This window comes from Staurois parvus, unplaced genomic scaffold (genome assembly GCF_062004578.1).
Source record: "Staurois parvus isolate SC_StPar_1 unplaced genomic scaffold, SC_StPar_1.0 ptg000656l, whole genome shotgun sequence".
Lineage (NCBI taxonomy): Eukaryota > Metazoa > Chordata > Amphibia > Anura > Ranidae > Staurois > Staurois parvus.
This window is the reverse complement of record NW_028318452.1, coordinates 1,613,934-1,636,254: the sequence shown is the minus strand read 5'-3', so window position 1 is coordinate 1,636,254 and position 22,321 is coordinate 1,613,934. Positions and strand designations below refer to the sequence as shown.

The following is a 22,321-nucleotide window of genomic DNA, read 5'->3' as shown; positions in this document are numbered from 1 at the left end:
TTTAAGAAATTACTACACTATATTCCCCCCCGTGTTGGCTCCATGCAGTGAGCACTTCTCTCCCATATAGCATCTGAAAAGGTGACCTGTCTGTCTCCAGTGGTGAGAGGTGTCATCATCAGGCAACCTCAAGGGCATCATAGATCTGGATGACTGTTAGATTTTTAGACACATATAATACTTCTTCTAGTGTCTTGAGGCGATTATGAATGAAAGAGCCATTGAAATAAAAAATGAAGTGTGATTTTATTCTATCACACAATGATGTCAAATAACAATGTAAAGCGTATTATGAACAGTTCCATGTAGATACAACTACTGTAAAAATGACAAGCGAAAGTTCAAAGAAAAAGTCACCATTATCTGTCATGGCTGTTCTGTCCTTGCCATGTGCTCCATGCTGTCCTTCCCAATGACTTTGTAAAGAAGGAGAAGCCGGATGTGACTAAATTGTAGCTGGAAGTGATCTCAGTATGCACCTGTTGCAGCTTCTCAGACGTGTGTATGCAAGAGTCATGTTACTTGTGTGTGTGAGCGAGATTGTGTGCCCCCCGAGTGTCTGTCTCATGCACTTTTAAGAGGCAAATGTACGTCATAGTTAGTGATCTCAATACCTTCTATGGAAAGTATTACTGCTTAGCAAAGCCATTTCATATAAGGTAAAGATGCTATACATATGATGTTTGATGGACAGGAACATATGTATGCTGATGTACCAATATTATAAGCTAATGACGTAAATGTATCAATGTTAGAAACGTATACTAAATATACACAGAAAATACGTAATGTAATAGTAAGTCACTTCTAATAACCTTGACATAACTACCAAATACTTCTATGCCTAAATATAATATACTCAACCTTCAACTGGTATATACTATTTCAGCTTAACTTGTATATCTTTTGGTCTCAGCTATAATTGAAGAATAGTAAATACTACCATTTGTCAAAGACCATTCACACATATTAATATTAATTATGACTAATCATAAAAACCAAATATTTTGCAAGCTTGCCATCAATATAAGTGCCGAATCATAATTTAGATTTAACAATGACCATATGAGAGGGGTCAAGACTTTATACAAACGCACTGTTTTCAGTCCTTTATTGGCAGCTTTGGAGCTGGTGAGTGCACTATTAGTGTCTGTCACTAGAGGTGTCATGAAACTCTGATGGTGGAAGTCACTAACACAAGTGGACACATTGAATTTCAGAAGACTTTTTATTTATTTGATTCATATTTTCAATGTTTATTATTCTTTATGTTATTTCACGCTTTGAATCTTATAAGTCGGATACAATATTATTTATGAGGGAAATCATTCCTTGGTTGTTTTATTTTGGGGTTTTTGTATACTTGCCCACTGCTAGCTGCTCTATACACTTTAGTGCATACTCTCTGAACATACCATTTTTAGAAAATTGATGGACTTTACCAGCAGAGGAAACACTTGTCTGTTCCATACAACACCAATCTAAGTCAAATATGTTTACTTTATTAAACAATTATATAATATGAAGTTTTGAGTAACAAGTTTGAAAAGAAGGAATAACAATGCAAATTATTTTCACAATGCAAACATAGGAGCTTGAAAATTAACTGGTTTCTCACTTCAGCTTTTTTTTTATTGCATTAGCATATATTTAACCAAAAGTATTCCAATCCATAGTCTTAACAAGACATTCTTTGGTTATCTCTTTACAGCCTCAATAGAATCAGCATCTGATCTGACTAGTAGTTCTGCGTCCTAATTCTCCCTGGGTTATATGTAATTACACAGGCTTTTAAAGGGTTGTATGTAAAGATAACGTTATTTAAAGTGGAAAAAAAGTCTAACTATAATTATTCTTAAAAATGTTTCTTCCCCTTCCTATCTTGTAGAAATAAAGATCTGTGTATTACCTATTTTTAATCCACACCAGTCTGGGCATCTGGTCTTGCAGCTCCAGCTTCCCCGTGTAAGGGAGCACTTCTCAATTGCTAGAAATTCCTGCAGCTGTGACGTCACCCATAGACTCCCATGGTCCAGCTGTCGTCAGTACTGCCTCCTATCACCTGTTGCAGCATCTCCTGCACACAGAGGAGCCAAGGATGCAGGATTACATGACCAAATCAGATTAAAAATAAGTACACATATCTCATTTTACAGGATAGGTAGGAGGAGAGAACATTTTTTAAGAATATTTATAGTTAGGCTTTTCTTTCACTTAAAAAAGTGCCAAATTTCTACCTTATCCAATTTTATCGATCCTAAACCACTAAGACAGAGCTCCACCCACCACCGCAGACTTGCTGGTGGCTATATACCAACTGTAGCCATCTTCTTGGGCCTCAGTGAGCTATGCAGCTGCAGCTTCTTTCTAAAACCCTTATTGGAGAAGCAACTTCTTTGCAAAGTAGAATGATTGAAGAATCATGGGAGTCGGTGTAGGATGCAGCAGGTAAGGTACGTAGGCCGATCGTGGTCTGTAATAAGTGGTAGAGGAGAGACCGGGAGAGTAGGGGGGAGGCTGCTAGAAAAAAAAAAACTTTTAAAACATAATGGTATACTTCAGGCTGTTTTCACACTGATCAACTTTTCTTCTGTTTTTGCTTTAAAAAAAGTGGAAGGAAAATGCATGACCTTTCCATCCTTTGACCATGACCATCCTATGGAACTCTTCACACTGCCAAGTTGCAGGTCTGTGTCATTTTTCAAAAGTGCTGCAAGCTGTGCTTTTGATTCATGTTTGGTGCAGTAAAATAAAAAAAATAAAAAAACACACCAAGAAACACACCTCACCATTTAAATGATTAGAAAAAAAAAACCATGTTAAAAACGCAACGTATTGTTGCATTTTGGTGCATTTTTTGAGTCACGTGTTCTTGCACCGGAAACGCGGCAATTACGTGCTAGAAATGCAGCAAACACACATATGCGTTTTTACAATGGAGCAGCGTGAAAGTAGCCGTAAGCTCACAGGGAAACAAGAACTCAAAGAGTTGAATGGCAGAATCACACAAGACCGAACCATATGTATGGAAATTATTAATTTATCTGATTTGTAAAGTATATCTGGCATCCTTATTCACTGCTGCCTTCACTCCTTCAATAGACGTTCATTGGTCTCTGCAACATTTGCCATATTTTTTTTTTTTAAGTGGACACATTTTCCACCCTAAATTTGCCTGGCCTGACTTGTGATCTACTAAGAATTCATTGGAACAATCTAAATATTTTTCTCGTGTAAGAGTTATGTTCTTAAGTGAGAATATTCCTGCACATGCAGCACAAGGTCATTTCTGTGACCAGAATGGGTTATTGTTGAAGGTGAAAACCCCTTTTCAACAAACAAAATATAACCCAGATGCAGCCTGGTTAATTAGCTATATTTTTTCCAGAACGCATTTATTGACTAAAGAAGCAATCTGATATCATAAGTGCTTTTTCTTGGGTCACACGTATAAAAAAAAATAGAAGGGAAGAAGTGATCTGTGTTGCTCACAGTAACCAATCCAATTCATCCATCAAATTTTAGTACAGGTTGTTAAAATAACATAAAAAAAAACCTCTTGCTTGCCATCAGCAACAGCTCCCTTAGTCTTCTATTACTATAATATCCCATTCCATTTAGCTGGCTTCCTCTGTCTGAATGACTACCCCAGAATGAGACATGTCCACTACTGAAGGCATCCATTCTCTCAAAGTCTCCAAATCTGGTAAACAAAGGACTGGCTGGCAAAGTTCATAAGCTACTGGGGAATAGTAATATAGAGTAACAGCAAACCCCTTGACCTCCTTGGAGAATTGTACTCCTTTGTTTTTCTTTCCATTTTGAACCAAATGTCTAAACATATCCAACGTTAATCCTTTGAAGTACTTTGACATGAGTTGCACAGGATCATTTCCCTGCAAGTTGCTTCGCTGCTGCATAATCAGCTTCTTCAGGCTGACTATGCTGTTCCTCTGCCTTAAAACTTGTTTCTGCAAAGTGTTCTTCTTCCTCCTCAAATTAACCAGAACAGGATCTACCTTTGGAGTTTGGACCACCTCCTTATAAGAAATAACAGAATAGGAGTGCTCATCAACTGTGACCACCTCTGGTGCAGGTGTACTACATGGTGGCTTGTTAGGCAAGACTGAGGTAGATGGAGCATTTTCTATTGGTTTTGGAGGCTTCTTCACTGGTTCTTTTTTTATACAGACCCCATCAATAATGGAAGGCACAGCATCCAGGCGCAGATAAGGAAATGAGGCTCCCGGTCGCAGCATGTAATCATTTTCTGTAAAGTGGTCACTACATAGTCTGCTGTATATTGATGGCTTCCACTTGTCACGGCGAAGCACCGCAAGCCATTTGGCAAGATACTCAGGATTTTTCATCGGAAATCTAAATAAGAAACGTATTAAAGTGTTAGGAACTGGATAAAACATCTCTGTTGAAAAGAAAATTATTTTTTTTCCTGTTTCCTATTTCCTCATGCTATATGGAGGATTCACCCTGAGTCAATACAACAATTTTAAGCCTACAGTTTTCTTTGTTTGCATTGTGCCTCCTATGGGTTTCCCTAACAACCACAATCTATTTCAGCTCTTGAAGCGCAAGACTTTCAGAAATGCAGAGCATAGAAAAAAAACACACATTGAACAAATTCAAATACTGTCCTTTATTTCCCTCTCCACCTTCTCCCTTAAGTGTTAAGTACACAATGTAGGTACTGACATGGTCAGCCTGATTACAAAATTTCTAACAGTGTCTAGTTAGGGAACTTAAACGAAAATAATAAAAAAAAAAGTTTAGCAATCGACGGTTTCACTGACTATATTTTTTCTAATATTCACCTGGTCTATTAGCTAGATGATGTTTAACCCCTTAATGAATGAAAACTAAAGAAACCTTAATGTCTGTACATAGTTTTGCAATGTTGTCATGTATTGGTTAAACTGTACATACAGTATCTTTGCAGCTACTTGTGTCCAGTTGATTTTTACCTGGTTTATTTCCAGAACAAATTGGGCCTACATTTGGTATTACATGTTAAAGTGTTACTAAAGGCAGATTTTTTTTTATTAAAATAACTAACAAGTTATACTCACCTGCTCTGTGCAGTGGTTTTGCACAGAGTGGCCCTGATCCTCCTCTTCTTGTGTCCTCCGCCGGCAATCCTGGCTCCTCCTCTTTTTTTGTGCATCCACATAGCAAGCCGTTTGCTAGGGGATACATGTTGCATGCTCACTCCCAACCTGTGTGTCTACGGAACCCACCCCCACTTCCTCTTCACCGCATTTGATTTACAGCAGCAAGAGCCAATGACTCCTGCTGTTTGAGACCCTGTGTGAAGAGGAACCGAGCAGAGAAGAAATGCAGCTGTGCACAGGGCTGATCTCTTCTCCCCTCTCTTCCCCTTCACACAGGAAATTTTAAAATGTTTTTTACATTAATGTAAGCAATGCACTAAGGTAAAAATCCTTTTTAGGTTTAGTATCACTTTAATGGATATCTCAAAATTTTGTTTTAGCTTCAAAATGAAAGCTGGCCCAAAGTAGTAAAAACTGTAGTAAAATAGCAAGTATATAATTAATATTTCTAAAACTTTTGCTGTATCTTTCTTGCCTTTACCATGACCTACCACCAAAGAACAACCCAAAATACATTTTCAAACTCATGACACGCATGTTGATCCCATACACCATGTGTGTGCATTATTTGTTGATTTTACTTGTAGTAGAGTCCAGAAAGAATGTGCATTGCTTTTGTTTACCCTATTTAAAACACACGGACACCAAATTGACACTCATCTAGTGCTGACTGACCTATTTTATCTTCATTTTATTTTACATTTGTTTTTAAAACACAGACTTCTTCACTAGATAACAAGCAATCATTGTGATTGGTTATTACAGTGATCACATGATTGGGAGCCAGTCCTCCCAGCTCCTTATTGTTCAGTAGCCCATAAATTATTCCATTTCTGTGTCCTTCCACAATAGCACAGTTAGTGTTGATGGGGAAATCCTCCCCACAGCACTATTGTGTTCTGTCGCTGGCAGTAGTCGCATGAAAAACATCCAACAGGCTCCCCATACATGGATTGGCTGGTCCACACTGAATTGGCTTAGATTCAATCCATTTATGGCTGGCTTTAGACTGAGACAGAGAGCTGTCCACGATAGTGCAGTCTCCCTGCTTGATATAACGTGCACTTCCAGCACAAAAACATGTCGCATATATGTGGCATCATGGAAGAAAGCCCACTTCAGTTACATTACATACTGGTATTGTTAGTGTCAAGGACTTAGAGTAGGCCTGAACTCAAAAAGTGAACATCTAGAAATGTTAATTGTGCCCAAGCAGTGGCTTGAAAATGTATGTGTGTATGCAGCAATGGATAGGATGGTTTTCTTCAGCGGGGACAGGGAAGCTGGTTAGATTTGATGGGAAGATGGATGGAGCCAAATACAGGGCAATCTTAGAAGAAAACCTGTTAGTCTGCAAAAGACTTGAGACTGGGGCGAAGGTTCACCTTCCAGCAGGACAATGACCCTAAACATACAGCCAGAGCTACAATGGAATGATTTAGATCAAAGCATATTCATGTGTTAGAATGCCCAGAGTCCAGACCTAAATCTAATTGAGAATCTTGAAAATTACTGTTCACAGATCCAATCTGACAGAGCTTGAGCTATTTTGCAAAAAATCATATAAAAAGGTAGGGATCAGTGAGCGCTCAAAAATAGCTGCTATTGCACACTAAGGTAACCTCAATAAAAAAAAAACCTCAATAAACATATAAACTAAAAGGTGCAGTGCTAAATTCTTACAATAAATCAAATTAAGTCCATTGAAATAGGTATAAATGAATGTGTCATAAAATAAATATAAAATGTTCATAAAGTGACAGTTCGTACTAGGGTGCCAATCACAGCTGTAGATATCTTCAATATTCAGTGATGTGCCCAAAAGGTGTGCTAAAAATACGCACTCACCAGATGCGTATTATAAATACGCATGTAATATGTATAACCAGAGGTCCCCTTTAAGGATGGATGAGGTACGCCGGGTACGGAATATCCTCCCTCTGGATGGTACAGCCCAACGGATGTCTCCTGGATACTCAAGGAACTATTCCTGCCAGAGGTCCCCTTTAAGGATGGATGGGTGTTTGCAGCCTGAGATGGAAACTCCCTCCTCTGGGTCTAGATGAGTGAACTAGAGGCAGCCAAGAAGATTCTGAGTGAAGCTCTGGGTGAAAACATGAAGCATTGAGCTAATTAATTTGCAGAGCCCACCCTGGAAGTTCAGCTGCAGTATCCCACAGGACCCAGAGGAGGGAGTCCGGCTGTTTATATATATGGGTCGGACAGGAAGTGGTTAAAGCTTTCCTAAGCCCCTTGCTGTAGCCATTGTGAAGTTCATACCACAGCAAGTATGAGAAAGGCAGAAGTGAACAGGGCAGAGGAGCAAACTGCTCTCTTACCTCTTAAGCTCACATTGGCACTGGCAGTGCTACAGTCAGAGTTACAGGTCTCTGATGTTTTGGGATGAGAACACCTTAGACTGTCTGCAGAATCTGCATTTAAAACGCACACACGGTGGCATGTGGTCCCACCTCACCTAGCATTTCTTCATCCATCAGTCCCCAACAGTTATTTCCGAGGGTGTAACACACCGGGAGATGTTCTACACCTTTGGTGGACATGCCCAATGCTTTCCCGGTTCTGGTCAAGGGTTCTCAAACTGCTTCAATCATTCATGAGCCCCTTCCCGAGAGACCCTTAGTATACTCTCCTACAATTAAAACCCCCTGGTTTATCTAAAACACCAATTCAAACTTGCCACCCATATATTACTGGCAGCTAAAAAATCATAGCGAAAGCATGGAAACAACAGTTCATGTCCTATACAGAATTCACCGCCACCTCAATTTCTTCCTGATCAATGAAAAACTGTCCAGCATCCTCCTAGATACCCATGAGTGATTTCTCAGAATTTGGACTCCATGGATCCAACATGCCCACCCTGATATTTCAGCGGGGCGTTTCACCACGCTATAGCCGAATTCTCTCTTATAAGTCGAACCCAGGCGTTACAGTTGTCCACTTCCTGATCTATCTCTTCTCTTTTACTGTCCGCTTTCCTAGATTTCCTTCTTTTGGCTCTTCCACAAGGATGCCATATGAACCATGAGGTGTCTTATACACCTCCCGTTTGGATCGCAAATTTGCGTATCCTTCACAATACCTCTTTATACCAAAGTTGGCTGATGAATCACAAAAAATTTAGTACCTTTTGTATATCAACTAATTGACACATACAGTATGTTTTACTTCTTATCATATGACAAATTGTTTAGAATGTTACTTATTTCAATTTTGTTCTACTCACATAAGACTGCCATTAACAGATGTTTACTTTTGCATCCTGGTTTTATGTACTAGTATGCGGTCACATTTGATCTTTGTATTTAAAATTGTTAAAAAACACAATAAAAATTATTGTAATGAAAAAGGTACATTGCATAATTTCATAGTATAAAAGCAGGTGCAGGGCAGTATCAGGACATCAAAAGGAACTCAATCTGACACAATAGAACTTGACACGCCATAAATCACTAAATAAAAAGGTGCTTTTCTTGAAGCTCAAATACCAATATGCCCAGAAAACGGACCATAGCCAAGGCTGGATTTGTAACAAATTGCACCCTAGTATATGGAGCATGCCCCTTGTGGAAATCCCAGTAAATGTCACAGCCCTCTTGAATTGTACCCCATCTGTCAGTTTACAAAACTTGTCAATGTTGTGAACTAATCAGTCCCCTTTCAACTAAAAGCCCAAGTCCATTTATAAGATTATTGGACAACACAGGAAAGGTATTTGGTCTCCTTCAAGCCAAATTTAGAAAGATTGTGGATGATAGGTTGAATCCTTCTTAAAGGTCTAAGAGGTCTTGGCGATTTCTTTGCTAGCATATTTTTGTGGTTTACAGGAGATGCCGATTTCATGGTAATTTTGCTTATGCTTTTAATTTACCTTGCAGAGAAGTTGCTTATGTGTCTGAGCTTCAGAATGTGCAAAGCCACAGTTCCTGCTGAAAAGAAGCCCATTTTGCTGATGAAACACCCTCCCGTGGAATAGAGACTGTTTAACTGCTTCCCGTCTGCCTTATAGCAGAAATACTGCTACAGGGCAGCACGGGGGAGCAAAATCATGTATATATACACATGATTTTGCATTTCTAGGTAGGGGGCTACCCGCGCCACCATTCGCGGTCGTCAATCACTGGATCCCAGCCGGTAATTACTCACCGGTGCCAAGTGATTTCCGACAATCTCTGACGGGGAAGAGGACTGTTTTGTTTAATAACAGTTCTCTTCCCTGTCAGCTCGGGCACAGCACAGCCATCCAGAGCAGTGTGATTATAGTGAAGCACACTGACACTAACACTCCCTGCACGCAGTTAACCCTTTGATTGCCCCTCATGTTAATCCCTTCCTACCCAGTGCCATTAGTACAGTGTCAATGCTTTTTTTTTTTAGCACTGATCACTGAATTCAGATCACTGGGGATGTCAGTAACACCACGTCAGTTCCCCCCAGTGTCAGAATGTCCGCCGCAATCCTGCTATAAATCGCTGATTGCCGCCATTACCAGTAAAAATTAAAAAAATTCCAGTATATATACCACCATTTGTAAATGCTACAAAACTTTCACGTAAACCAATGAATTTACATGTATTGGGATTTTTTGTTAGCAAAGACATGTAGCAGAATACATTTTGGTATAAATTTATGACGAAATTTGATTTTTTAAAATTTTTTCTACTGGACATGTTTAATAGCAAAAAGTCAAAAATATTGTTTTTTTTTACTCAAAATTGTCGGTCTTTTTTTTTTATAGCACAAAAAAAAAAATGCACAGGCGATCAAATACCACTGTAAGAAAGCTCAATTTGTGGGGAAAAAAAAGGACATAAATTTAATTTGGGTGCAGCATTGCATAACCGGACAATTGTCAGTTGAAGTAATGCAGCGCCGTAACACAAAAAATGACCTGGTCAGGAAGGGTGGTAAATCCTCAGGAGGGCAAGTGGTTAAAACCGTTTCATTAAGCTTCAAGGGGATGGAGCTTCTGTTTTCAAGACCAGGAAGTTCCCCGGCCATGAGTGAGCTCCATCAATAGTCCACCCACCATAATGCACCTTGGAGAACTAATAATGGACTAATACTTGTCCAAGAATGGACAAAAAGGGGGGAAATTAGCAGTTGGCTTCACTCAGATCTTTTGCTTTGGAGACTTTATTTTATATGTGTAACCTGTAGGGTTCTTCTTTAAAGATCCTTTTCTTCAGCTGCGTTCTCATGAGAAAAACTGAGATAACATTATTCCTAGGCGCATAGCCAGCTGTGACCTTGAGCGCCTACTAAGACATAGTATTGCATTGTCCAGCCAACTGGCATGTGATCTAATTCCTATCTCTAAACTGTACTAAAGCCATTGTAACATTTTCAATAGATGATGGATCTTTCTCGCAATGATTCTGTGTGCTGGTTTTCCTTTCCCTGTGCATAGTATAAAGGGTTAATATATTTTTTACAGTATATACAGATTGCTTTTAACTTTAACACTATCTACAAAGAACTGGTTAGGTAAGATAATTATGTGCAAATATTCTACTATTCCCTTTTTCTTTTTCTTTAGAAGTTTTTAATATTGGCTATAATCCATGCCTAAAATTGTATACAATGATCAACCATGATAAGGAATCCTGTATTTATTCACACACACAAAAGGATACAATATTAAGATGCAGGGTTACTACACCTGTTAAACTGCATTCTTGTGGACATTTGTATATGGGGAGACAACACAAAAGGATAGGGTGGCAAGGCATGAATACACACAAATATAATTTATGGTGAGTGCCCATTTGCTGAGGAATAGGGGAAAAGGTGATCAGAAACTTTTTGTTTATGGAAAAGGGAGGTACAATGAATCCACTGCCTGGATACTCGCCATTTGTTTAACTTTATTGATTTCTCGATCTTTATTTAGGGCTCTTGGAAGAAAAAATTCTGAGATATGTATTCACTTTACTATACATCCACAAGGGGTCAGAGTGCTGTCCGTTTTCTGTGTGTTTCCCTATACAGATTACCAATTTATCTTTGGCTCTTCAAAGCATGAATGTAATTTATTTCAATATAACTAGATCTGGACTTTATGGCAAAGTGACTAGACGAAAGCCTCTCCTCAGTGCAAAACACATGAAAGCCCACTTGGGGTTTACGGGAAAAAAAAAAGCTCCTGAAAGACACTCAGCAGGCTTTCTTGTATTTTGCACTGAGGAGAGGTTTCTGTCTAGCCACTCTGCCAAAAAGCCCAGATCGGCGAAGGGCTACACTGATCGTTGTCCTTTCAGAACTTTGTCCCATCTCCACACAGGATCTCTGGAAATTGGTGAGAGTGACCGTCAGGTTCTTGGGTCACCTCTCTTACTAAAGGCCCTTCACCCCCAATTGCTCAGTTTTGCTGGGTGACCAACTCTTGGAAGAGTCCTGGTTGTGCCGAACTTCTTCCATTTGAGAATTATGAAGGCCATTATGCTCTTGGGAAACTTCAATGCAACAGAAATTTTTGTAGCCTTCCCCTGTTCTACACCATGCAATAATCCTGTCTCAGAGCTCTGTAGTCCCTTTTGACCTCATGGCTTTTGCTCCAATACAGTATGCATTTTCATCTGTAAAGCCTTTTTACAGAGAGGTGTGTGCCTTTCCAAATCATGTCCAATCAATATAATTTACAACAGGTGGACGCCTATCAAGGTGTAGAAACATCTCGGCAACGATCAAGAGAAATGGGAGGCACCTGAGCTAAATTTCAAGTGTTGTTGCAAACGGTCTGAATACCTATGTCCATGTGATATTTCAGTTTTACCTTTTTCATACATTTCCAAAATTCTGTATTCACTTTTTCATTATGGGGTACTGAATATAGATTCATGAGAAAAAAAATTAATTTAAACAATTGTAGTATCAGGCTACATCATAAATTGAAGGGGGTGTGTGACACACAAGACACACACAACACACACACACTTTGCAGGTGAGAAAGTGATGATTTTTTTGTATTAAAAGCAAAAGAGATGTAACATTCTTTTGCTTCTGCTGTATGATAAGACACATAGCTAACAGGTGGGAAGCCTCACTTTTGTCATTCACTGCATGTGCAGCTAGTAATAAGGAGTCATGTCAGAGCTTACTGAGCTTCAAAGAGGGCAAATTGTTGGTGCCGCTTAGCTGGTGCCTCTGTCACTGACGTTGCCAATTTATTTGCCATGTCATGAGGTACAATATCAAAGGTTATGATGGCATATAAAGTTTCTGGGAAAATAGCGTCTGATAAGCATAAGCGCAGTTGACATGGTCAACTGACCAAAAAAGAGACAAAAAGGACATTGGGCAGGATTGTGACCCGGACTAAGAAAAAAACTGCTGCAAAATTGACTGCAGAGCTCAATCTCAGTTTTCACTTTCCCTATTCTACCAAGTTTGGTTGAAAAAAATGCAGCATATTTTCATATGCCCATGTGCATGAGGCCTAAAGTGGAAAGGAAAAATATTCTGGCTCCTGGGACTCTAGAATTGCTTTCATTTAATACTGTGAGCTTTAAAGTATTTGTCTTTCCACTTCTGTTATATATTTAGATCTGTTTTAGGAGCCTATTGATGTCTGGTATGGGGCACTGTGATTGTGCAGTATGAGATGCTGACTAGGCTTCTGCATCAGCAGTTAACCTACCTTCCTGCTGGCACTCTCAGTGCTGCTCACCTCATGATATGCCTGGGTTGTCACTGTTCCAAGTCCTCCGGTGTCCTGAGTCTTCCAAGTCCTAGCTGGCTAGCAAGCTGCACTGGGGACCTGTCTCTTCTCTCTGAAGTTGCTAGAGTCATATTCAACAGCAGAGGACTGGAGTGAGGGTGTTTTTACAGTGCAGAAGTAGAATGATTCGGGCAGAGAAAGGTGAAACAGGCACATCAGAGTTTACTGCCACCTTTTGCTGGTCCAATGCACTCAGGGAACTGGCTGGGATTAGGGAAATTTGGAACACTCTCAGTCAGTTTCATCCCTGAGCCCTAGCAGCCTGCTGCAAATATAAATTAGGTGTTAAACAGCAGGGAGCCACAAGTTCACTCCAGGGCGAGTCCTCTATTGCACAACCAGCAATTTTAAGGCTCAATACATATTTTAAGTAATTCAAATTTCATTTAAGAACATTGAATACAGACTGCAATGGTGGATGCTAAAGGAAGTGCTATAGGAATGCTTAATGAAATTTTGGGTTTGCTTTAGTACACCAAAGCATCCCCCTGTGCCTCCACTGTTTCCTATTCTTGGATAGCGATTACATTGTGTGCTGCTACTTTAATACGATTATCATCAACAGACCTGGCTCTAAACCACACTGGTGAACTACCTTTACCATGTTGCAAAAAAAAAAAAAGTTGCTGAACCATGATTTTATCAGCCACCCACCTAAATTCTAACATTATAGCCAGACAGTGCTGTATACATGCCTCAGGTATGATGCTTTGCTGCACAGATATTTTAACCTGTCCTGTAGAGTTTGACAGCTGGCATTGCCTCTTGAATGCCAGCCATTGCTATAATGCCCTTTGAAAAGTGATCCACCACTGCTGGAGGGAAAAATACCTTTTTGTGAATCCGCTCTGGTGTGGTCAAATGATTAAGAAGGAGCAGCTTCCCTGTGTCAGGGAGAGCTTGACAACGTTTCTGAATTGCTGGTGCTGTAATGCCAGCTTCTATTGCCCATCAGTTATTAGCACTCCCTCCCGTGCAGTGGAGCCACAGACTGTAATGAGCGTATTAAAAAAAAGAAATAAATAAAAAAAGTATTTCCACAAACCTCTTTTTAAAGGCTATGCAGCATAGGTAGTAGGAGGGGAAAGCAAAATTTCTAACAACAATTGTAGTTATCCTTTACTTCCACTTTAGAAAAAATTAAAGATAAGTTAATATCCTAGTTGTTCTAAAAACAAAAGATTGTTCAGAAAATATTCATGCACATTTGAAGTAAAGATCGTGAATATAAATATGTCCGGTGTTGAGATAACATTGTCCTTACCAGGGGTGCTTGGTATACTCTGGCTTCTATAAAAATGTAAAAAGAAAGCAAAAAGATAGATGGTATGTGCATCAGAAACACTCAATATTATTTTGCAGTGTATGTGAATCTCTAAAGAAAACCCTGCAGAGCCAAAGTGCATCACAAGGATTTCTGCCAGTTGCTGTAAGTTAGTCAAATGAGAGCGCCATCTACTGGCTGAATGCAGGTACAAAAATGAAGGCGATAAACAATATATTGGAAAAAAGTTTAGCTACACTTTAAGGCTGGGGTCGGCAACCTGTCAATTGCGGGAAGCTGATGGGTAGATCACGATCAGGGATGTGCCGCTGCTTCTGCCCAGCCTAAGCCACTCTCCCTTTAATAGCAGAGCGGAGTGAGAGGCAAAACAGTGCTGGGTGGAGGGCAGGAACAGGGGAGCTGCTTTAGTTAACCAGCAGGTTATTGGTTGCTAGGTAGTCCAAGCAACCAATCATCAGCTTGTTAACATGAAAAGCTACCTCTGACAGCTCCCGCCCCCCACCCAGCAGTGTGCTGCCTCTCACTCTGCTCTGATTTACAGCCAGTGTAAGGTAGGAGGAGAGGTACCTACAAATGGCTGTGTGTTGTGAATAGGGCAAATGTCAATACTTGTGGGGGACAGAGAACACTTATTATGGGGGGCACAGGACACTACAATGGGGAGACAGAAAACCGCTATCGGGGGGGGGGGGGGGCTTTCAGAGCACACTACTATGGTGGTGGTGGTGGCAGAGGACACTATTGTGTGTGAGGAGGGCCAGAGGACACTACCGTTGTAGGTAAGGTGCAGAGGACACTACTATGGTGGGGATGGGGGGCAGAGGACACTATTGTTGTGTGTGAGGAGGGCCAGAGGACACTACCGTTGTGGGTAAGGTGCAGAGGACACTACTATGGTGGGGATGGGGGGCAGAGGACACTATTGTGTGTGAGGGGGGCCAGAGGACACTACCGTTGTGGGTAAGGTGCAGAGGACACTACTATGGTGGGGATGGGGGGCAGAGGACACTATTGTTGTGTGTGAGGGGGGCCAAAGGACACTACCGTTGTGGGTAAGGTGCAGAGGACACTACTATGGTGGGGATGGGGGGCAGAGGACACTATTGTTGTGTGTGAGGGGGGCCAAAGGACACTACCGTTGTGGGTAAGGTGCAGAGAACACTACTATGGTGGGGATGGGGGGCAGAGGACACTATTGTGTGTGAGGGGGGCCAGAGGAGACTACTGTTGCGGGTGCAGAGGACACTACTACATGGGGGAATGATTTGAAGCAGGGCAGAAGACAATGCTGGAACACTTCTTCATGCGGTCTTTACTGTATATTGAGGTGTTGCTATTATATAGGGCAGGCAAATATTCATCATCATCTATCCTTCCACAACATAGCTATGTGTCTATGTAGACAGACTGACTGTTCAAGTGGAAATAAGTAAAGCAAACAAAACAAACAAAAAAAATTATTTTCGATCTCTGCCAGTCCTTTATTTCTAATCAGTGTGCCTTGTCGTTTACATTATTGCTCTGCAGCCACAATTCTTAGTATTTTTACCTATCCTTGAGAAATTATTGATTTAGACTACCACCAATGCTGTGGCCACAAGCGTGAAGGTCTAGGTTCTTGGTCAGGGCAGGATTTATGTGCAAACTGGCTGACTCTGCAGATTATGGGTCTAAAAACTATGACTGAGGTTTGTGGACAAATGAGAATTGTCACATTGTTGCATTTCAGAGTACTGTATCATGTTGCAGCTCCTATAGTTTAATATACGAATAGTAGAAGTTTTAAAAATAGTGTTTTTTTTAAACAATTATATGATATATTACAATGTTGCAACTCTTGTATACAAAGCATGTCTACACTATAAGAACAACTAATGTTATATGATGGTATAACGCCATTCACTTTTTCATATTACTATAGTTCCACCCTCTAAAATGTATTTAAACCCAGAAGCTAAACTTTAATATATTTCAGTTTGCCAGTCCTTAGATGTGGTGAATGCATTATTTTTTGTTTTTTTTTCCTTTAAAATAGTTCTAAAGGCTCAAGGTTTTTTATCTTCATGTATTCTATGCATGAAGGTAAAAAAACCTTCTCTGTGCAGCATCCCCCCCAATACTCACGCAAGCCCCCTCTCGTTCCAGCGATGTGCACTGGAGCTTCTGCTATCTCCGGAATCCCTATCCTCATTGGTGAGACAGAAGTGGGAGCCATTTCACCGCACTACCTTTGCATTCTGCTGTCGGTGTTAATACATTGTTAGTGGCACCCCGCACGCAGATCGCAAATGCAGTGCATTTGTGGGCACCATATAACATGGTAGCACAGTACCCTGAAATTTAGTGAGGTGCGCTTTTCAAAAGTAGTGCATGCACTACTTTTTATGCGTTCTGGTGCAATTTCACATCAAAAGGCTGCCAAATCACACTGCAGGGGAACGTACAGGAATTGCACAGGAATGCAGACCACGTTCCAGTGTGATTCTGGTGTGAACCGGTCCTTAATTTGCCCTTGAAAAGCGTTAACATCATATAGTGTTGAATACAAGTCTGTTTTAACATAAATTACATATTGCACTTGTTACCTAAAAAAATGCTTGCCACATCCTTTTGACAGGCGATTCTTACAGCCGTTCGCAGCACAGACAGTCATTCTTTTTTAGAATGTTTTCCAAAGCCTACAAGGGATAAAAGATATAAGTTATGGATTAAACCAAACCTGTCAACCTCAGACATTCCCTCATCAAGCTCAACTTTGGGCAAAAACGATTTTAAGACTTTTGCACTGTAAAAATAAATTGCCACTAATGAAGCGCATGATACATGGATGCTGATGTAAGTAAAACCCTCTGCACACTACAATAAGCACTAGACATTTGGTGCTGAGAGTTACAGTTCTGGCTTTTAATTGAATACAAGGCATTCTGTGGTTGGAGGAGGGGAGGGGAGGGGGGGGTTGTATTCAATAAAAATAATACAAGAGGTTTTCTAAATGGAAGAGGTGGTAGTTGGGTGACTGAGCAACCTCCTAGCAGAGTAAAATGCGGGTTTTACTATCCAGGGCAGCTATCAGTTAAGGTTTGAGAGAAGGCAGTGCAATATTTAAGTGCATTGCACTGTATGTGTTTTTTTATTGAAATGTCAATGAGGGTGTACAGTGTTACTGCACCTTTTTCTGTAAAGGTGAACTAACTGCTGACAACTACAGTGTATACAAAAGTAACGTCCCAGCAACTGAACCTGTCAGAAAAAAAAAAAAAAGTAACCTGACAATGTTTATCAACAACATTGCTCAGCCACTAAAAGAGAAAGATAAAAAGAAACATTGTTTCATTTTGTATCTTTCTGTTTATTAATCTACAGATTAAAAGGTATGAACTGATCTGAAACCTGTCAAGTTTTTTTCTTTTAATTTTCCTCTGTTTAACCCTTTATTAACCCTCAAGTTACTCTAATCAGCCCTAATTAACTCCTTATTCTCCTTCTCCGTGTACTTTTTTGGGGTAATTTCTATTTTGTAGATTGTAAACTCCAAGGAGCAAGGCCCTCCTTTCCCTCTTGTATTGAACTGTATTGTTGCCGTATTGTCTCCCGTTATATTGTAAAGCGCTGAGCAAACTGTTGGCGCTATATAAATCCTGTATAATAATAATTTTATACACCATTGATAATTAAAACTTTTCTTTGTTTTTGTTTGCCGTTATTAATATTGTACACCTTTAACATATATTTACACATTTCACATTGAAAAAAAAAGTTCAAAATCGAAAAAAAATAATTTATTTGATTTGTAAATAACTTTTCAATGTTGTGTGCCAGAATCATAATTTTAATTCATTTTAAAAAAGGACAAATTCCAGATTAAAATGTGCACTTTTAATGTGCAGTAACACTACTTATTTTTAAACTAACATTGCTTAAAAAGAAAAAAAAAAGTGCATGGAGTGGGGTTGCTGCGTCCTTAACCGATTCAGCTCACAGCTGAATGAATTTTGATGAACACAAACACAGTATAATACCACTTTTTATGGTAAAATATAGCAGATGATGACACACCGAGTAAATACATACCAAACATGTCACGCTTTAAAATTGCACAAGCAGATTGAATGGCGACAAACTATAGTAATGTAAGTTATTCATAGACAACGCTTTAAAAGCCTTTCTAGGTTACCAGTTTTATTGACGCAGGAGGTCTGGTGCTAGCATTATTGCTCTCGCTCTGGTGTTTGCAGTGATACCTCACTTGTGTGGTGCGATCACTGTTCATATAGCTGTTCACTACTGCATGTTAGCACAGGGCGTGGTGGACACCTAAAATATTATTTTAAACTTTGTTCTTTAAATTTTCTATTTCTATTAGACCCCCCCCCCCCCCTCCAATCTCTCATTTGGGCTCCAATGTATCCGATTAGACACAGATCGGTCTGATCGGCTGTTTCACTGGCCGGTGACTGACCAGTAAACAAAGGGTCAAAACTGGAAGCAACTAAATCATCGTCACTTCTGGGTTCTGACATCACACAGTGGGAGGAAAAACTTCAATTCCTCTCACTGTGAGGCCAGAGCTGGATGCCGCCGATTGCATCCTTACTAAGCTCCCTGGTCGCCCCCCCCCCCCCTTCCACCGACTTTAAAAGCAATCCAGCGGCTGCTTTTACATAAAAGAGGATTGCTGGGGCTAAAAATAAGATACCGGGATCATGGTTGTAGCCTCAACCATGATCCCGGCATAACCGCTTCCCTATCAGGGCAGATATATACATACATCGGTAGGAAAGCAGTTAAAAAAGGTTATCAGAAAGTGTGTTAGGACTGCAAAACACCACCCCTGTGATACAGAGAGCGGAGTGAGTGGGAAGTTCTGTAGTCCTGACAAACATATTGTCTTACAGTTGTATTAAAGTGGTTGTAAAGGCTCAAGATTTTTTACCTTCATGCGTTCCATGCATGAAGGTAAAAAACCGTCTCTGTGCAGCATCCCCCCAATACTCACTCTCGATCCAGCGACATGCACTGGAGTCTCAGCTATCCCGGGACTCCCTCTCCTCATTGACTGAAACAGCAATGGGAGCCATTGTCAATTACAGCCTGTGAGCCAATGAGGAGAGAGAGGGGGCAGGGCCGAGCCATGGCTTCATGTGTGAATGGACATACAGAGCAGAGGGTGCCCCCATAGCAAGCTGCTTGCTGTGGAGGTACCCAAGGAACCAGGAGCCTGCGTTGGACCCGAGAAGAGAAGGATCCGGGCTGATCTGTGCAAAACCACTGTACACAGCAGGTTACTATAGACATGTTGGTTATTTGTAGAGAAAAAAAAAAAGTTAAGCCTTTAGTATCGCTTTAAACCCAATTTTTAAAAACATGCTGACAGGCAGGGAATTTGTGATGGAAGAAACACGGTTGGGCTCTCCTGTTATAATGCGTCCCTCTGCCTTAATGTATACTAAGCTGTGCATGTGCAGCTCAGCATACATCTATGACCCCCAATTTGTGCTGCGGTGATGTGATTCCCATGACATGGGAGTGACCTCATCTGAGCCTGGCCATTCAAGCAGCTGAAGAGAAAGAACTGGGAAGCAATCTATTGCATAATCCACCTGGGAGCCCCTAAAAGAGACACACACACACACACACACACACACACACACGAATGTTCGGTGTATTGTAACACTGAGACAGAATAGCAACAACAAATTTCAAAAGAAGTGCATGTCTAACAAATGATGCACTAATTTGCATGTTCATGAGGGAATTAAGTATTTGATCCCCTTCACAAAACATGACTTAGTACTTGGTGGCAATCACAGAGGTCAGACGTTTCCTGTAGTTGGCCACCAGGTTTGCACACATCTCAGGAGGGATTTTGGCCCACTCCTCTTGGCAGATCCTCTCCAAGTCATTAAGGTTTGGTGGCTGACGTTTGGGAACTCAAACTTTTAGCTCCCTCCACAGATTTTCAATTGGATTAAGGTCTGGAGACTGGCCAGGCCACTCCAGGACCTTAATGTGCTTCTGCTTGAGCCACTCCTCTGTTGCCTTGGCCGTGTGTTTTGTGTCATTGTCATGACCCATCCACGACCCATTTTCATTGCCCTGGCTGTGGGAAGAAGGTTCTCACCCAAGATTTGACAGTACATTGCCCCGTCCATCGTCTCTTTGATGCGGTGCAGTTGTCCTGTCCCCTTAGCAGAAAAACAGCCCCAAAGCAGAATGTTTCCACCACCATGTTTGACAGTTGGGATGGTGTTCTTGGGGTCATAGGCAGCATTCCTCCTCCTCCAAACACGGCGAGTTGATGCCAAAGACCTCCATTATAGTCTCATCTGACCACAACACTTTCAACCAGTCCTCCTCTGCATCATTCAGATGTTCAGTGGCAAACTTCAGACAGGCCTGGACATGTGCTTTCTTGAACTGAGGGACCTTGCAGGCACTGCAGGGTTTCAGTCCTTGACGGCGTAGTGTGTTACCAATTGTTTTCTTGGTGACTGTGGTCCCAGCTGCCTGGAGATCATTGACAAGATCCTCACATGTAGTTCTGGGATGATTCCTCACTGTTCTCATGATCATTGACACTCCACGAGGTGAGATCTTGCATGGTGCACCAGACCTAGGGAGAATGACCATTGTTTTGTGTTTCTTCCATTTGCGAATGATTGCACCAACTGTTGCCTTGTGTAGGTCTACAGTCTTGTCTCTGACATCCTTGGACAGCTCTTTGATCTTTGCCATGGTGGAGAGTTTGGAATCTGATTGTTTGATTGCTCCTGTGGACAGTTGTCATTACACAGGTAACAAAATGAGATTAGCAGCACTCCCTTTAAGAGACTGCTTCTAATCTCAGCTTGTTACCTGTATGAAAGACACCTGGTAGCCAGAAATCCTGCTGAATGATAGGGGATTAAATACTTATTTCCCTCATGAACATGCAAATCAGTGCATCATTTGTTAGACATGCATTTCTTTTGAATTTTTTGTTGCTATTCTATCTCTCAGTGTTACAATACACCTACCATTCGATTTTTAGACTGATCATTTCTTTGTGAGTGGGCAAACATTCAATATCAGCAGGGAATCAAATACTTATTTCCTTCACTGTACATACAATATATACACACACATTATATATTAGTTTACTACCACTTGAAGGTGACAACACTGCTCCTCCATAGATACAGCAGGGTGAGTGTTGTCACCTTAGAACAGGAAGAGTGTTATGGTCAAGATCACCAGGTGAAAGCAAAGGGAAATAAGCCTAAAATGAAAATCTATTGGCCATGTAAGGAGTGTAACAGAGGACACTGGAGTTCCCATACACTTTGAGGACTCTCACTGCTCTTGTATCACCGCCTGTACACATCACACTTCTAGAAGAAAACACACCATTCCTATTGATGGGGCTCCTGCTTTGCTTCCCCTCCCCCCCAGCTGTCCCATTCATTGCTCCCGCTATACATCATTCCTGTGGCTGGAACTGCCCCCCTCCCCCCACTTGACAGTTCGGGAAGTAGTTTGAATTTTGCCTCACTAAAATCGGTAAGAGCTTACAGTGCGAGTAGGATGAGTCTGCAGCGGGCTCTGTCTTCTACAAAATGGCGGCCTTACTTCCTGGAACTCCGGGCGACGTCACGCTGCGGCCCTAGGTAACACCCAGCGGGGCGGAGCCGGGAACATGACCGGACCTGACTGCGTCGGGCCTCACCTTCATACTATCATAAGTCATCGCGTTGAAACCCTTCCCCGCCCGAGCTCCTCATATAGGAGTCTATTCCGTGCTTTACAGCTGCTGCGGGGTCTTGCCCATTTCTACAATGGCCGCTGGGCTTCACGTGACATCATCTGGTCGCGTCTGGCATCAGGAAGCATTGGATTCGTAGAGGCAGTGATGGGTGGTGGTGGTCAGTGATGTGAACTGTGTGCGGTGTTATGGACCAAAATGGAGAGGGGCCGGGTGTGGAAGAAGAGTCGTGCCTGGGGGGCGGAGTCCCCGCGGAGGAGGAGCGCGGAGCCCCATGTGCGGAGCCTGATCTGTGCCATAGAGTACAGGCTCTGGAGGAAGAGCTGAGGAGCTGTCAAGAAGAGCTGTGCCGTATCCAGAGACAACTGAGCCTCAGCCAGAGACAGCACCAGACCGCAGAGAGCACCAACCAGGAGCTCAGGAGGCAG

At 41.3% G+C, this 22,321-nt stretch overlaps 2 protein-coding genes across 3 annotated transcripts in view; one reads left to right on the top strand and one right to left on the bottom strand.

The window, feature by feature from the left end:
• Positions 1 to 227: 227 nt before the first annotated feature.
• LOC149448811 (THAP domain-containing protein 1-like) lies at positions 228 to 21,872 on the bottom strand. Its single transcript, XM_089694218.1, has 3 exons — positions 21,704 to 21,872; positions 16,738 to 16,830; positions 228 to 4,377 (listed from the first exon to the last, which is right to left on the bottom strand). Exons 2-3 carry the CDS (start codon positions 16,803 to 16,805, stop codon positions 3,618 to 3,620), a joined length of 828 nt encoding a protein of 275 aa, XP_089550344.1. The 5' UTR covers positions 16,806 to 16,830; positions 21,704 to 21,872; the 3' UTR covers positions 228 to 3,617.
• Positions 21,815 to 22,321, top strand: part of AGGF1 (angiogenic factor with G-patch and FHA domains 1) — a 47,365-nt gene continuing 46,858 nt past the window's right edge. Inside the window, exon 1 of one of the 2 annotated variants that reach the window (XM_089694215.1) lies at positions 21,815 to 22,321. In XM_089694215.1, the coding sequence (XP_089550341.1) occupies positions 22,082 to 22,321 (240 nt within the window). In that variant the 5' untranslated portion in view covers positions 21,815 to 22,081. The other variant, XM_089694214.1, reaches the window with a different exon arrangement.

Coding starts and splice junctions, on each gene's coding strand:
- LOC149448811 (XM_089694218.1), bottom strand. CDS start 16,805: ATGACTGTCTGTGCTGCGAACGGCTGTAAGAATCGCCTGTCAAAAGGA. Junction 4,378..16,737: donor TGTGGCAAGCATTTTTTTAG/GTAACAAGTGCA, acceptor TTTCTTATTTAG/ATTTCCGATGAAAAATCCTG.